The 17,584-nt window shown below is 42.1% G+C and overlaps 1 protein-coding gene across 1 annotated transcript in view; it reads left to right on the forward strand.

Annotated features, from left to right (window-relative positions):
• Positions 1 to 17,584, forward strand: part of LOC147885453 (protein serine/threonine kinase) — a 121,064-nt gene that overhangs the window by 92,588 nt on the left and 10,892 nt on the right. Inside the window, exons 12-15 of the mRNA XM_087396413.1 lie at positions 6,436 to 6,948; positions 14,124 to 14,437; positions 14,536 to 14,779; positions 14,881 to 14,954. Of these exons, the coding sequence (XP_087252539.1) occupies positions 6,436 to 6,948; positions 14,124 to 14,437; positions 14,536 to 14,779; positions 14,881 to 14,954 (1,145 nt within the window). The remainder of the gene's footprint in view (positions 1 to 6,435; positions 6,949 to 14,123; positions 14,438 to 14,535; positions 14,780 to 14,880; positions 14,955 to 17,584) is intronic.

Genomic DNA, 17,584 nt, shown 5'->3' on the forward strand with positions numbered 1-17,584 from the left:
GAAAGGAAATCTGTGCATTTTACCAAGAATGCACCCTTCATAGGCATGTGGAGGAGGTGTTTCAAGAGGAGGCAATGCATCAACCATAGCATGTTTTTGAAGTGTCATCAAGCTGCCATAATGCATGTGTCCATATCTGGCATGCCATAACTCCGCATTCTGCATAGCAGCAGTAGGAGTGGAAACTGCAAGACCATGTGCTGGTCTTTTCTCATACATGTCAAGCTGAAAAAGACCACGTAACAAAGTGCCAGACAATCTCAAGGCATAGTCATTCTCTCTGTCATGGACTGCACACTTGTCATCTTCAAAAATGACCTGAAATCCAGCTCTGTTAAGAGTGGACACTGAAAGTAGATTTTTTGTGATACCAGACACATACAAGACATCAGAAATTTTGAATGTTGAGCCATCAATGGCTGTAAGTTCAACTTCTCCTGTACCACGAACTGAATAGAAGGAGTTGTTGGCACATGTGACCTTTTTACCAACGGGAGGTGGATGCAGAGATGTGAAAAGACACTTCCTGGAAGTGATATGTTTTGAGGCACCGCTATCAAAATACCATGTATTTAGTGTCTCATTGACACTGAAAGCTGATGCATCCTTGGAAGAATTATAACTGCATGTCAGAAAAGCATAAGAGTCATCATCACAAGTGGCTGTAATATCCGGAGTAGCCAACTGAGAGTCTGAAATGCAAGACAAGAAGGCATAGTCTGTGAAGATAGTGGGAGAGAGGGAAGGAGTCTCACTTGTGGCTTTCTCACATACACAATGGGGAAATACACACAAATGTGGAGGCTGAAAACAGTTTTTCCTCTTCTTAGTTGTGAAAGCCAAAAGAACTCTAGTACAAAGAAATAGAAGAACCCTATATGTGGGTCTCAAACCAAACTCAGCTAACTAAGGTGGCATACTAACTGAGCCATGAACTAGAGTACATAAGGATAGCTGTCATCCAGCTATTATTCATGGGCGGTGTACCAACCGCATCTGCAGCTAACAAGTCGGTGACATAAATGCACAACAGTCACCCTGGCATATCACGAGTGGAGCTCGATATCTCAACATAGTCGTGTTCCACAAAGTTGGCTATAGCTTCCTCATTGTCAGATGCATGAGGAGCTGAATCTGAAACAGCCATACCGGAGCTGTTTTTCTTTTCTTTTGCAAGCCTCTTCTTGCATTCTCCAATGTAATGACCTGGTTTTTTGCAGTAATGACATATACCCTTCTTCTTGGGCTTACCTGCATCACCCTTAGCCTTTTGAGAAGGCTGTCCTAAACCACTGGAAGGCTGATTTGCTGATGTTTTTGCTTGTCCCTTTCCTTTAGGCTTGAATTTTGAAAGCATGGCATGTTCACCTGCTCGTGAAGCCATGTTTTTCCTGGTCTGCTCTTCCTGCAACAGAAGTCCTATCAACTCGTGAAAATTGAGAGGATTTGCACCCCCCCTCAATGACAAATTTAGCGAGGTATGAAAGCTAAGATAAGACTCAGGAAGAGAATTAAGAGTAGTTGTAATCATCTCTGAATCAGGAATGATCTCATCAATATTCAGCAATTGCTCTCGTAAATCCTGTAGCTTTGTGAGGTGCACTGACATGGAGTCACCCTCTTCCATATGTGTATGAGACAATTCTCTTTTCAAAAAAGACACCCTGGCATCATTCCGAGCTGCATACATGCTCTCCAAAATATCCCATGCTGCCTTTGAGGTCTTACACGATCGGATATGCGGAATGATGAATCTTTTCACTGAAAGAGAAATACACGACAAAGCTAAAGCATCACGTGAATCCCATGTCTTTTGCTCTGGAGTAGTAGCTATAGCTGCACCAATAACTTGTCTTGCAGCTGTACCCTGTGCATGACCTCTGCCTCCTCCTTGCTGGGGAGGGGTATTAGGTGCCACATTTGCTGGCCGGATCTCATCCCCATTTACATAGTTCCACAAATTACGGGAAATCAGAATGTTGCGTACCATAAAACTCCAGAGGGAGTAGTTGGTACCATCCAGCTTATCCTCTTGTGAGAGACCACTGAACTAAAAAATATTCTGATTTTGTTGGGCCATGTCTGAGAAAGAAAATACAGCAAATGCAAATCTGAATTCCCTTTCTGGGAATGGAGTGCACAATTCCCAAAAAAAATACAGCCAAACACTGGCTGAAAATGCAACTCAAATCTCTGTAATGTCTCTGTCAGAAATCTGCCAGAGCATCCAATCTCTCCCAAAACCTGCCAAAAGCGCTTCAAAACACTTACAGAAAGGCAGTGTGAACTGAAACCTGCAAAATTGCTCTCCCAACACAAAAGCCCCAATTTGTGGCTTGAAATTGCAACCAGAAAGGGGCAAATGGTCTAAAAGCCCCGAAAATGTTGCACAAATTGCACTCTGCCTGCAAAAGCCCCAAATTTCACTGCAAAACTGCAGTGTTGCAAAAGCCCCAAATTTTTGCAATTCTCTGCAACAAATGCAAAGTCTGACCACAAATATGGAATGCCCCAAATTCTTACAAGATCTTAGCCAAACAATGGCTTTCTGCGCAAGTGCCTATCAGGAAACACAAGCGGTGAGGTGGTCAACACTGCCATCATCTTTCCTTTTCACCTTGTAGACCCACTTTGTGCCTATGGCACGCTTGCCTGCTAGCAAGTCACACAACTCCCTACTGTTGTTTGCATGAATGGATTCAAGCTCAACCTTCATGGCATCCATCCATTCCTCGTTGTCAAAGGCATCCTTGTGACATAAAGGTTCCTCATTGCAAGCAATAGCAAACAAAGCTACAGCCAAATAGTTGCCATGCATCTGTTTATGCGCACCTCTATTGCAGGCTGGCAAAGGCTCAGCTTGTTTGCTGTCCTTGAGTGTGTCCAAAAGCCATCTCGAGACTGATTTTTGTTGTTTAATGATAGCACTCTTCTGTGCAAGTGCCTGCTCAATAGCATGAGTCCACCTGCAAAGAAAAAATCTGCAGAAAGTACGGTCTCCTCAGATTGTACGGAATTGACAGTACGGAATCTGTACAATGTACGGACTTGTACGGAGCTCTTTGTACGGATGTACGGATTCTTGTACGGAACAATCGACGCAGATCTGTACGGCGACTGTACGAAACAAGTACGACGGGTATACGGCGGCTGTATGAAACAGGTATGGCTGTACGAAACAGTCCGTACGAGTTGTACGGACAGCATCGCAAAGAGCAGATACTGATGACGATGAGCTGTAAGGGTTGGCGCAGATGGTACTGATAGCAGGTGTACGGTGGAACTGTACGACGGTATGACGATGGGCTGGCGCAGATGTACGGAATGATGGAGCTTCGTGAGCTTGTACGGACTTGACGGTAGGATCTGGTACGGTGCAGGAGTTGGTACGGCGGTGCAGGAGCTGAGTCCGTACAGATTGTATGGATGGGCTGTACGGACAATGAGCAGGAAGAGCAGGGAGCAGGGTAGCTGGGCAGTAAGCTTGCGGGCAAGGAAGCTAAGAGCATGATCTTGCTGCTCTGATACCAAATGTGAGTACTAAGGGAGAGAGAGCAGAGTGTCTGAGCAAGAGAGCAAGAGAGTAGGAGAGTGAGAGCTGAAAGCAATAGTTGCAATAGAAGAGTGTGATACAACTGAAGAGTGGGATAGGTTTTGTCTAAGTGACAAAACCTTATCCTTCACTAACTGTAGTTAGTGAACTAACTGTGGTTAGGGGGAAAAACCTCTAAAATGAGGGAAAAGTGCCCCTAACCTACTTATTACATTACATTGGTCACTGCTAAATTATAACAATCATTCTAACAATGCAAAGATCCAAGAGAGAGAGATCCGGCCATCTACACAGATGGCCGGAAGAAACAGAGATCCGGAAGTGAACATTAATTTGAAAGAGCAGAAAGCGATCCAATAGAGAGAGAATAGTAATCCAAAAGGCAAAAAGAGATCCGAAAGAGAGAATGGGGATCTAGATTCTAGAGAGAGAACGGGGATCCAGATTCTAGAGAGATCTGGAATTGGGAACCGGAACAGAGAGTTACGGGATCTAGAACAAAGACTTACAGGATCTGGATTCAAAAGCGGATTTCACAAGTAACCAGAACCTGAAGCTGTGGTATTTCTGTACCTCTTTCTGCATAATTTTCAAATTTCTTATCATTATGGTGATTTCTCTCATTTTTGGAAAGATTGTGCCTTGTATTCTTGCAAGAATTGTTCACAACGTGGTCACAAGAAGAAGTATTGTCCATTTCTCTTGCATGAGAAATTTTATCAGATTTATATGGCCATTTGTGAAGAAAACTCAATCCGAAAAGTCTGAAAGTGGTCCAAAAAGCTCTCTAAATATTCTGATTTGCTCTCTGAAACATATGATTAGTATGTCAGCCTTGATCGGCATGATTTTCAGCATTTTTGTTCTATTGGAAAGATCTGGGAACTTCAAAACAGAGTTTGGATTTTACAGCTGCAATACAGTTTGCCAGTATCCGACAGTACTTTAGATTCTGCACCGGATCACACCGATGATGAAAGAAATGATTCTAATCATGTAGAAGGGTTTGTTTCTGCTCAAATTAATTGTCTTTGACATCTGATTCAATCAGAAAGCAATTCCGAATGTTCAAGTGTTACAGTTTTATATCCGATACCAATAAGTTCCGGATTATTTCATATCTACTCCAATCCTAATTTTTCTCAAGCATGTTTTATCATACCATTGATCTTACAATTAAGTTGTAATATCATTTTTAAAATTCTTTCATTCTTAGGGTGGCCGGTTCGACCCCACCAAAACCCCAGGCGACATACAAGAGGAGGAGCTTGTAGGTGGGGATGTGGGGGGAGAGAGAGGTCGAGGGATCATATAGAAGCGGGGACGTGGGCGAGGATGAGTCGAGTGGTTCGAATGATGTGTCAAGTGGTTTGGAGGAGGATACGTAGTAGTTTACCTTGTATTTAGCATACCTTAGGTAATTTTTCCATTTCGTATCTCATATTCAAATTTTGTACTTCCCTCTTCAGAAGGGAAATTTTGTAATAAGACATGATATAAGAGTTTTAGGAAATTTTACATGTTTCTACCTCGGATGGCATGTTGTAATACTTACCTTCTAATAAAACACATACAATAGTGGGGCAGAATGGGTTGAAACAAGCCATGTTCTGCCCCACAAAAAAAAAAAGCTTCTGTTTAGTGTCGATATATACCGACGGTTTATCAGTGTCATTATATACCGATGTCCTACTAGTGTCAGTATATACTGGGGGGGGCACTATGTAAAAACCCCATATAGCACGTGTGATCAAGGGGTGTTAAAAAAACATCCTACGTACGGATTATAATAACCTATATACACCCTCCCGGTAAATTTTCAAATGATTAAAGTATCCCCTACTCATCCCCTATGTATGAAAATTTTCTCTTTTTGAATTAAAAGACCCCTTATGTATGTATATTTTTTGTAACTCCATAAAAATAAAAAAACTGTTCATTGATCACACGTGCTATCTTCCATATTTCTTACTGACCCCCCTAGGGTATATATTAACACTAAGATTCAATTGGAGCAGCAAGAAGATGTTTTATTAGATCCAAAACAACATCAGGAAGAGATTTCTGGTGTTCAAGAAGATCCGGAAGCAATTTGCTATTTGAAAGAAGATCTGCTTACACAAATTTTTGCTGTTGATATGATGTGGAAGCAAGAGAAGGTAAATCCAAATGCAATTTTTGAAGAATCAGAATTCAGAGATCCGTTAAACAAAGAAGCTTTGGGATACATTTCTAAATCAAATCAAAGTGATAAAGCCAACGATTTTCTTGATATTTATGCACCATCTGTTGTGGAGTATGCGAAGATTGCATTTTTTATGTGTGACGATGAGGAAGATATTGAGGATTATACAAAAGTTACATGTGTGAGCATTAATCCTATTATGGATGAACAAATAGATAAGCAAACAAAGACGGAACTAATTCAAAGTTTTGAAGCCAATGTTGATGATAATCTTTCAGCTTATGATGTTGATGTTCAAGTTAAGCATATGAATGAAGAGGATGTTGTTATTGTCAATTGAAACTGACGTGACACATGATGGGCTTTATGCTTTCCATGAGAATGAAAAGTCAAATGAAATACATACGGAGGTGAATCCAGAAATCCAAAATGCAGCACATGACGATTCTTGCAAGAGGACTGATTTAATATCATAAGGGCAGAATTTTTGAAGATTTCTAGTAAGAAATGAAGGCTGGAAAATGATCAAATACATTCCGAAATAGATTTTAGCAGTTTTGTTTTGGAGTCCTCGATTTTATGTTTGTCATTAAGGTTTGCTGTCAAGGATTTCTGATTACAATTTTGAAGTTGAAAATTAATTATTCTTTTTTGGAATTCTCCCTATAATGCTGATTGTGCTGCTTGTTTAATACAGTGGGACATTGGGGTGGCAACACATGAGAGAACTGTAGACGAAGCTTCTCTCGCTACAAAACCAACTTCGATTCCAATGGCTGAGTTTAGCCCTACTAGTTTATTGCTGAATGAAATAGGTTGGTCAATACCACAGCCTTTATCAAATAAAAGCAAGCTTTTGAATGGTGAAGAGAGCAGAAAACACCGTAAATTAGGCTCTGAAGCAGTATTGGATGACAATTATGGATCATGGATGTGGTTACCCAGCAGTGGGGATGCTTGGGAAGGTACAGAATATCTAAACAGACCAGGGTTAGGCTTCGGCATTGGAAAAGAGGAACGACCCTGGAAATTAAATGCAGCTGTTTCCCATTCTTGGCGTGCCCATCCTGGATCTCTAAAGGCTGTTGCAGTTGGTGACGGTGAAAGCACTATCTTTACAGCAGGTGTTGGAGCTAAAATGAGGGGCTTGGTAAAGCAATGGGAGCTATCAACAACATTTTGTGTTATGGAATACAGCGGTCATGAAGAGGTGAGGTGTTTTGCTAATTTTTTGGTTCTTTTCCACACACCATACCTTGCTGGTTCCTTTCTCCTGGATTGATATGTATGCATGCCTGCTATTTCTCATTTTGTAGGGCTGGATCATATTGTGTCCTTTATTATTCTGCATGTGCCCCTTTGGTTTTAATTTATGTCTGTGCTTTAGCAACACGAGTAGTGATGTTCTGCAGTTAACAATATGATCATCTCTGCGATTGTTCCATGAGTTATCAATGAAAAAATTATGGGTCTTATTTCAAGAAATGACTTTGGTTATAATTGGAAGGCACAGCCTGGATTGCATTGATGTGGACCAAAGAATACAGCAGAAGTTGGCATTCATATAGAAAGGATTTCCTCCCCCTATACATCGAGTGTCCTCTGGGACTAGATTTTGAAGCAGCTCCATCTTTTGATCTTATTCTCTTAATTATCTGAGTATGTGTACATTTGAAGTCATGCCCATACATACCGAGATAAAAAGGAAGATTCAAAGAATAAAGCATCAAATTTATAAAGGAGTTAATAGAGCCGATTGGACCAAGGCGTCTATATTATTAAAAGCTGAACCAGGTGTGACTTCTAGGCTTTGGCCTAGTGGTTTGGCATTGATTTTCCAATGCTGAGGTTATGGGATAAAATCTGGAGGCATTATCCTTCAAGGCTTTCATAGTAGTCCTAGCAAGAGCCTATCGTTGCCCTTGGGATACCGTAAAAAGGGGGGAGGGTAAACTCCCACGTGATCTCAAGAGAGGTATACTTGCCCTTTCTTGAGGGCCTAGACTCACAGAAAGTGTGTGAGTAGGAATTGAGCAAGCCATATGATTTGCAATAAGCATACCAAAACTGTTTCAGAGAGTTAAATTCTTGTTTGTCCCACTTATTGGCTTATATAGAAGGATGTTTTGATCTTAAGGGTGAAAGCATGCACACATGAGTTTATAAGTATCATTTTTTGGTGGGGGTTTTCTTGCTGATCCAATCTGTTAGTATCTATGAGGCATGGAGGAAGGGGTTCAATAAAAGATAAGACCAGCACATTTTTGAATCCAGGTGTTTTTCTCTTGATTTTTGGATGTACTGTCTAGCTCTGATGGCTGGATTGGATCACTTTCATATGAAATGCATATATACTTTGAACTTAGGGCTGATGTGGCCCTACATGCCATGGCCATGACGTGATGCATTCTAGATTAGGTTTTTGACTTCACCCATTATAGGAATTCCACACATATGCCAGCATTGGCTACAGTGTGGTGCCCAAAGGGATTCAATGACCTTTGCCTTCAAAAGGAAGGGCATCCGTTTGAGATACATGGCATCTACAAAACTTCGAGAAGCGTGCTTCCAAACTATGTCCGCCAAGTCCTTTCTTGCTTTGATGGTCTGTATAATCTCTTTGTCTCCATCTTGTCTATCCCACTAGCAGTTTTGCAATTGTCAAAGCTCAGCATGTATGCATGGATACGTCTCAGCTTCAAGGTGGACCCAGCATTTGAAAAGTCCTTCCTTATATTAAGTTCAAATAAATTTCTTCCCATGGTTAGTAAACTGAATTGAAGCAAGGCCTTTATGAATAGCTTGCTTGCTCTGATAAGGCTAGCATCAGGGGCAGCTTCCCCTTGGCACACCCTGCAGATGTGTCTCATGGAGAATGTTAAAGAGTTGGCCTTATGTTGCCGAATGTCCTCAATTTTCTTTCCTATACAACAAGAGAGGGGTGCGGATAGCACACTGAGGTTCTACCTTTTAAAAAAAAGAGGAAAAGAAAAAAGAATGAACTTCTATAAGTTTGACCAAAATACATAGGATTAAGATAAGATCTTGTGAAAGCCTCATATAAAATCATGTTGAAAAGAAATGAGGCTGTTGTAACCAATCTTGGGAGTGGAATTGACTTGTGGCTGTATATGTGAATGATAAACCATGATTCCGCTCTCATGTATATGTGAAGCCTAGTCATATCATGATCAAGAGACAGTGACCCAACAGTGACTGTCATCGCATTTTCTTTGATTGTTGAGGGATCTGGGTCATTTTCTGAGTCAGTGCAAGAACTAGCAGCTACTAGGTGAGCATGATGTTTTTCCTGTTTGTTTGCCCATCTTCTTGTAGGACTGGTCAATTGAGTGACCATTTTTTTTTTTCCATAGCTGCATCTCTTTGCTTTGGCTTTGGTAAGGTAGGCCCTTGTGGGTAGGTTGGTGTCAAAGCTGATCTTCTTCCATAAAGATTGCTACCATTTTGTCATAGGACATTTCTCGTCCTACTTTCAAGGCTTGCACAGTTTACCTAAATATTTCTTCATTGGATAGGCTGTTAAGCAGTATAGCCTTCTTATCATCATTATCTGGCGGGACATTATAGTGTGGTAAGCTGCTGAGAAAAGGAGGCTAAGGGCATCCAATGGCTGTTTAAGGGTATGAACCTTGATATGACGTGCTATACAATTGCATCTTGAGAAACAACTTGGAATTATTTAGATTGCCACCTAACATTGCTTCAAGGCCAGGCCAGACCTCTTTGGCAATTTTGGTGAGCCCCAGATGATGAAGCAGATTATTAGAAAGAGCGAGACCAACAATCCCCAACGCACTCTCGTTCTTGTCTTTCCAAGCAGTATGTTGAGCTGGGTTGTTGCGTACTTGCTCTTGGTGACGGTCTGCCACACGCCTCCCTACATGAGGAGTTTCATCTTGGTCTTCCAAATAGCAAATCCAGTGCCGGAGAATTTCTCAAGGGAGATGCCATATTTTGGGATGCGCCAATGGATGCCAAGCTGATTGAGAGCAATTGCTGCAGTAGCCAATGAAGATGGCAATGTTTGTAGGGGTGTTTAAGCCCAAGATTTGTGGAGATGTCAATAAATTAGGCAAATGCTGACTGCTGCAGATGTCCAGAAATCAAAATCCAGGCATAGAATAAAAAGCCCCAAATTTTATGTTGTTGTAGTTCAAAGGTACAGTAAATTGTGATGTCTCTTTAGCAGGTACAATAGAAATGCACCAGAGAGGGAAGCAAATTCAAAAGTACAGGCTATGTGCATTGGAGATACGTTTTCTTTGAGGTCAATGCTTAGGTAGAGCGCTGAAACTCAGAGGCATAGTTGTAATGCAAAGCCTAATCAGCTGAAAACGGTGGAAGGCTACATGAGTATGATATGGTTGCAACAGAGACGAGTTCACACGGAGGATTCATCTAAACGATGATGATGACCAAGGATAGATTTAAAAAAACAACAGAAGACACTTCCAGAACATTGCTGCTAGGGTACTATGCATGACTTGCCGTCTGTGTCTTGCTAGCTTATGAGCCAAAGTAGGATGAAAGACCCACGCCAACTTGCTTCAGCATTTGTCAAACTTCTGCCACTCGAGCTTCCATTTTCCCAGATATCGCTTATAGGATGCTTTGATGAGCATCGTGTTTCACTTTTCAATGAAATTTGCCATGAGGGAATGATCTTGGTAACGTAACCTTTGCATCCCTTCTAGCCAGGGATTCAGCATCTAAATTGAGCGATGATGGCCAAGGTATGGCAATGAACAGAAGGATGTACAATTGTGACCAGTTTCGGTAGTGTTGATTTATCATCAAAAGGGATGCTCCCTCCCAAATAACGGCAACAACACCAGCGAAAACACCAAAGCTATTGGCAACCAGGGAGGTGGAAGCGGCACGGGCAGCAAGGGTGATGATAGAGCTTAAAATATGAGCATAATGGCAGTGGCTGTTTAGAGAAGAACTAGCCCAAGAAGTGACTACATATTGACAGATTTGTGGCAAATCAAAATTCCATGGCGATTTCCTCCTCAGGGAAATTGTGGAATGGGGTAGATCTCTTTCCAAGGCTCTAATACCAACTGTAGAAGCATGAGGCAATGGCAGGTGAAGGAGAAGAGAGAGAGGAAGTATGCAATGGACAAGTCGATAACATCAAAAGATCTAGTGCACTAATCATATATAGGATCCAAGTACATATAGCCACAAGGGCTGAACCTTTGACATCACCTATGACATGGACTGTATCCACTACCCAAGCTCATGTGACCCTTCAAATACTGCAAAATACACAATATTTCATTACGACAACACACACGAGATAATATCTAACAAGGTTTGAGTCCCAGCCAAGGCCTCTTTGCATTTGGATCTACAAATCTACCATGCAATAAGATGGGCAATGATCTCCTGAGCTGTAGACACATGATTTTGAGGGCTTCAATATGTAATTTTCTTGCTAGCACACGGTAATAGAGCATTGCGGACTCCGACTTTTTGAGACTTTGTTACCTTTGTGAAACTTTGTAGTCCTATTTCACACAAAATATCTAGACACAAAGACTATATGTGACTTGCGTATACATGTGATAGGCATGAGCATGTGAAAATCATTCTAGGATCTCACACTTGGTTATTGCATGGGCTAAACATAGGCATTCCTTACACGAACTTTTGGGTGGTGGAAGTAAAAGAGTTAGATGTTGAAACTTTAAAGTCATATTTTGCACAAAATATCTGGACATAGAGACCATTTGTGCCTTGCCCATACATGTGATAGGCATGAGCATGCGAAAATCATTCTAGGCCCTCACACTCAGTTATGGCAGGGCCTAAACATAGACATTCCTTACACAAATGTTTGGGTGGTGGAATTAAATGTTGGATCGGACACATGTGTCATAACGTGGCCTTGTAAATGTATGCAGAGTGTAGTTTACTAGGAATTGCTTGTATTTCAACGTCCAATAATGCCCACTAGGATCCAGCAGAGTATCAAGGGAACTAGCCAAGCTTTTAATAGAAATATAAAATTAAGGTAGAATAAAATAACCAAGCTGTAATTAAACATGGTAAAATTATCTGAAGTGAAACCATTTCATGCCATAGATTTATTATAAGTCATTATAATATGAGGTCCATGAGGATTTCTAGAGCCCAAGTTTCACGTGAAGGCTGAATCCAAGAGTATTTAAGAAAAGGCAATCATTTTGAATAATCCGTAGTTAATAAATCAAGACTTTATTTCCATTAAGCAAATATTTTAAATAAATTTTCAAGGAAATAAATATAAAGAACGATATGGATAACTTTTCAAGGGATTCTAGAATCTTTCAAGGTCCATAGGGCAGCTTATGCTTGGGTACTAATGAGACATAAGCGTAGATTTGATTAAAGAGTTTTTTACTTTTAACCTTGTTTCACATATCTTCTGAATTTCTTTTTTGTCTTCGTCTTTTATAATTTATTTTTTTCTTCAACTTTTAGCTTGTTTCATGTCTTCTCTCTGTCTTTTTCTCTCTTATCACTCTCTCCTCCTCTTTACAACCCCCCCTTCCCCCCACCTCCTCCATCGTGCACAGTCTACAAATCCACTGCTCTCAGGGTACCTGTCACATCAGCATGGGACCAGGCAGGACTGACTTTGGTTGGCTGATGTCAGCGCTGCATTTGCTGCCTGCTCTGCTGCTGTCTGCAGCCCTGCCTACACCTGTACCTGCCCGTACGGTGTTGACATCAGCTGCTATGCTCCTGACATCAGCCTGCTGCTGCTGCTCTTGCATAGGTCACGTGACAGCCTGCGGGTACTTGTTGGTTCCCTAACGGGAACCCCAGCAACTCAGCGCATCCAGAAATAGATTACTGCGCCCAAGGGGCTCCCATAACTGGTTTGTTCGGGTAAAGCCGCCCTCTCTCTCTCTTGGCTCACCGGTGCCAAGAGAGCTCCCAGTTGCCTTCTAGGAAGGTCCTCGGGGTAGATATAAGAGAGTTCTTGGGATTGCACATTATTCTTTCTCTCTGTTATCCTCATTTCTTCCCGAGTCCCTGGGACATAAGTTAATGCAATTGGCAGGGTAATCTTGAGACCCGGCAACAGGTGGATTATCTTCCTCCGGGGTGGCACACGCCGGTTTGACCGAATTTCTCGAAGGACCTTTGCCCGCCTGAACTGCTGTCCTGCTGCTGCTAGAGGATGCTGCCAGCTAGGCAGCCATGCCATGGTTTGTAGATGTCCATGACATCCAAGTGAAGAGAGAGGGAGAGTAAGAGTGAGAGAGTACACTGTAGAACCTACAGTCTACAACTCTATTGAAAAATGAAAGAATACACACTTCCTCCATGCAGAATATGTATTACTGCACCCACAAAGACTTCTTTATGAATTACAATCGTCAAACTACCATGTCCGCCCATGGGGATTGGGTATTGTTACAGTTGTCCTCCCTAATTTGTTAATTAAAAATATACTCTCGTTGATCTCAATCAATTTTTGCAACTAAAATCCACTAAAACATAGGCACAATCGATTTATAAAAAGGGCCCCCTCATATGGATCTCTTTTTTGTTATCACGTTAATAAGACACAAGCACACCCACTCCCATGCAGTCTGAATATGTCATAGAATTACATTTATAACTGCTTATAAAGCTATGTTTCTTCTAGCAATACGTAATATCTTGTACGAACACAGCATGCAAATGCACACGCAGGCACTCACACAACAAAAAGCACGAGCAGTAAACTACTAATTTTTTCAATTTGATATATTCTAAAGCCATTGAAGAATAAGTCAAATCTTGGCAACTGTTTTAGGGGTTAAGGCAAGGAGGCAGGTTACAGATGTGTGTTTGTGTGTATAGCCAGGTAAAGAAGAATGTGATCTGTAAAGTTTACTGGAGACCAACTAGCATGCCCTTGTAGTTGCAATTTTAATGTAGGTAACAAAAGATTCCATGTAAGTGAATCAGATGGTAGAAATTGGATTATGAATAAAAGCATAATGACATCGCAAAATGCCTCTGGCTCTAGAGTGACAATTACAAGCTCCACTTGTGTAATTTTTTGGATGGGAAGTGGTAAAGACAAATGAACCGTGCAATGAATTTGGATATGCTTTTTCCAAGCATGTAGGGGCAGAGAACAAGGCCTCTGAGTAGTATCTTCTTTTAGAAGGTGGCTTGTGTTTTTGGCAGTTCCTAGACTCTCCTTGTTTTTTAGGGTTTCAGGTTAAGACTTGCCAATTGGAATTGCTTGCTCCCCAAAATCGTATTTCATGTCATTCTAGGCATTATTAGACTGTTTGATTTCATCCTGGCCCACATGGCATCCCATTCTAGATGGACGTTATGGAGATTAAAAATTGGTTTCTAATGGTTTTACAGGCTGTGAATGACATTTGTGTCCTGCCCTGGACTGGAAGAGTTGCTTCATGTGATGGAACGATTCACTTGTGGAGCATGCAGACTGGAGAGTGTATAGCTTCTTTTTTCGAGTCTCTTGAAACTGCTAATGCATCTTTGAGTACATCCCAAGTAGAGAATCTTAGAATGCCAAATATTGGAGTGGCTGGAATGGCTGGAACTGCATTGTCAAGTGGGATGCTATCTACAGGACTTCATGGAAGTCAGTATACGTGCATGCACCTTTTGGAAACAGAGGAGAAGCTTGTTGCAGGTACTGGAAATGGGCATGCAAGGTAAATTTGATACTATTTCCATATTGACTTATGTGGGTTATTATAGCAGCTACTGCATTACAAAGATACCAGCGCCATGTAAGATCCCACATGTGCAGGTTTATTGATTTGCAATCGGCTCAATATCTGCAATTGTGGCAATGTGATGCTTTGGACCTGTCTGGGTCTTCCTTAGTCTCAGCTATTGCATCCTCTGGAGGACAGTCTCATGGCAGCGGGAGGGGAACTTGCTCATCTTCCTGGTTAGCTATGGGTCTCAGCTCGGGTCAGTGTAGGCTGTTGGACTTGAGAGCAGGCAGCATTGTGTCCTGTTGGAGAGCTCATGAGGGTTTTATTACCAAGGTTTGTTTTTATGGTTTAACTCTTCAATTTCTCTTTGCTGTGTGTACTTATGACTTAATGAATCCAGACGTCTAAAGGTAATCGGCTTTCCTTGCATGCAGCTTGTTGCATTTGAAGATCACTTTTTGATATCAAGTTCACTTGACAAGACCTTGAGCTTGTGGGACCTCAGAAGGTATGTTGGTTCTTTCCAGCTGAAGTTAAGAAATCTATAAATCAGAAACTTACATGCCATAAGAACTTTTGGCACAATTGCATTTTGCTGATTATGATAATCAAATGTGTACTCCCAAGCTAGGAGGTGGAAAGGAGATGCTGCTGCTGTTCAGAAGTACAGAGAGACGCTGATTTCTGCATGGAGAAGGGGCTGGAACAGTAGAGGGAGAGTATGCTGCTGTAGAGAGAGAAAGACTGCAGCAGGAGAGAGAGAACCTGCAGCAAGAGAGAAGAGGATGCTATGGCTCACAGGCTAGGAGTCTACTTGGTCCCAAAGATGGGGGTTGTGTTCTTTCTGAATTATTCAAGTGAGAATATTGGCTGGTTGGTTGTTACGGCCCTTTTGTTGGTCTTAAGGCTGGTTTCATGGTTCCGTTGCCGGGACATCACCATCTTCCCAAAGGAGGTGAGCCTGTGGTTGTCTCTGGTGTTAGTATTGCCAGCTGTAGTTGATTTTACAGCAAGGATAAACATTCAGTAAGTATGCCTTTCACAAATGAAGATTGGGATGTGGAAGAGGAGTCCTCTTAGGATGGGCAAGATGGACAGCCTCTGAATGAGGGAACTTCTCAAGATGCTGAAAATGCCTATGAACAGCGAGCTGTAAATACAGCCTGGAGGGTCAAAAGATGCTGAAAATACAGCCTGGAGCGAGCTGTAAATACAACCTGTATTTACAGCCTGGAGCTGTAAATACTCTTGATGTGAATGAAACACAGCCTGGAGGGTCAAAAGATGCTGAAGTTGTAAAGGAGGCTGATGCATTGTTCAAAGCACAGCTGTTTAGTGCAGGGGGAGCACCTGCTCATCTTACTTAGGACCCTTTATGCAAACTTTTTCTAAGTCTAAAAAGAAAAAACGTCATTCACATCCAGAGGAAACTAGTGGGGCTCAGAAGAAGCCCTATGGTCCCATGCCATTCAATGCAAAGCCTTCAGTAATGCCAAATGTACAAGGTGCTCCACTGCAGCAATCTGTTTATGGTCCTAAAGTTGATTTGCATTCTCAAGGGAATAATTTTCGGAATGCAAATCAGGGACAGCAAGCCTTCCCCCAACCCTTAATGTATCCAGCATATTTTGGTGGTGGTTCAGTGTTCTAGGCAATGGCTAGGCAATCTGTGGATTATCCTGGAATGTCTGGAAACTATCGAGTGGGTTTTCAGGCTGGTGTGGAGGGTATGCAGGGGAGTATGTTTGGGGGTATGTAGCCCGGGATGCATAGCATAATGTATGAAAATATTGGCATGCAGCCAGGGTTGCAACTTGCAAGGAGGAATGCATGGTGATTTGGGAGCTCCCGCAGGTATGTTTGGAGTGCAAGGTATTGGGGCTGGTATGGCAAACCCACAGCAGCTCGATGGTGTTAAGATGAAGGAAAGGGACAGCTGGATGCCCACCTCACATAGATTAAGGATTATAGATCGATGTTGATGAGATTGTCCTAATTCATAGGTAGTGTCTATGACACTTGATGGGCTCAGTGACTCATACCAGGGATTTGCTACGACATTGAGGCTAGTGCCATGGGTAACCCCAACCAATATTCTTTTGATCAGCTTGTTTTCCCTACTCCTGCAGGAGAGCAAAGTCAGGAGTTCCTCTACTACAGTTCAGGCCTTTGCCACTGACCACAGGGGTAAACGCAAGGGGGGGGGGGGATTTTACAGCAAGCCCAAACCTACATTTGGTACCTCATCATCTTCTTCTCTTGCTACTAGGAAGAAGAAGCAGCACTGTAATTATTGTAGGAAGCCTGGCCATGACATCTGTGAATGTCACAAGCGCATTGCTTCAGAGAAGAAAAAAGAGCAAAATGGTCTTGCAGTCACACATGCTCCTACTGCCCATGATGATCATCCTGAGGTAGCAAACTTGGCTCAGGATGAGTGGGCATTTGTTGTGACCTGCCACTATAATTCAAAGATGCATGCTTTAGTTTTATCTATTTCAGATTCTAAGTCAGCATGGTATTTTGACAAAGGTGCTTCTAAGCACATTCCCTTCTGCAAATCTCTATTTCAATCCTTGAGTGATGCTCCACACAAGGGCATTGTCACTTGTGCCAACAATGCAGCTTATTCCATGAGTGAAAGGAATAGGTGAGGTGCTGGCCACATTAGTGGTAGGTGAGACCGTGACACTTGTGGAAGTTTTTTATGTTCCAGGTATAAAAAAGAATCTGATTTCTATTTCAGCCATCTCCACAACTGCGTTTAGAGTTCTTTGAGGAGTGGAATGGAGATGAAATGCAAGGGAGCAAACAACACTTAGGCCACCTGGCATGGGCACAACTTCATCATCTCAAGGCCACCTCAGCCCCTCACAAGATAAGAACTCAGCTTCTATGGAGCAGCTACAGGCACCCCCCCCCCCCTTCCCCCCCCCTAGAAGCAGCTACAGGCGCACCACCCCCCGCTTCCTCATAGTCACCAGGACTGAAGCCTTTCCCTAGACAACCCCTCCCAAGGGAGTTTTGAGGCTATGGTCCTAGAACAACCTTGATGTTCCAGAACATTACCTCATTTCTTTGGATATGTTGGTCCTAATCCTATAGCTCCAAAAAGGGGGCTCCAATGGAGCCATTGAT

The sequence above is a fragment of the Dipteris shenzhenensis genome, chromosome 25 (genome assembly GCF_047967505.1).
Source record: "Dipteris shenzhenensis isolate YYH24624 ecotype China chromosome 25, Dip_SZ_1.0, whole genome shotgun sequence".
Taxonomy (NCBI): Eukaryota; Viridiplantae; Streptophyta; class Polypodiopsida; order Gleicheniales; family Dipteridaceae; genus Dipteris; species Dipteris shenzhenensis.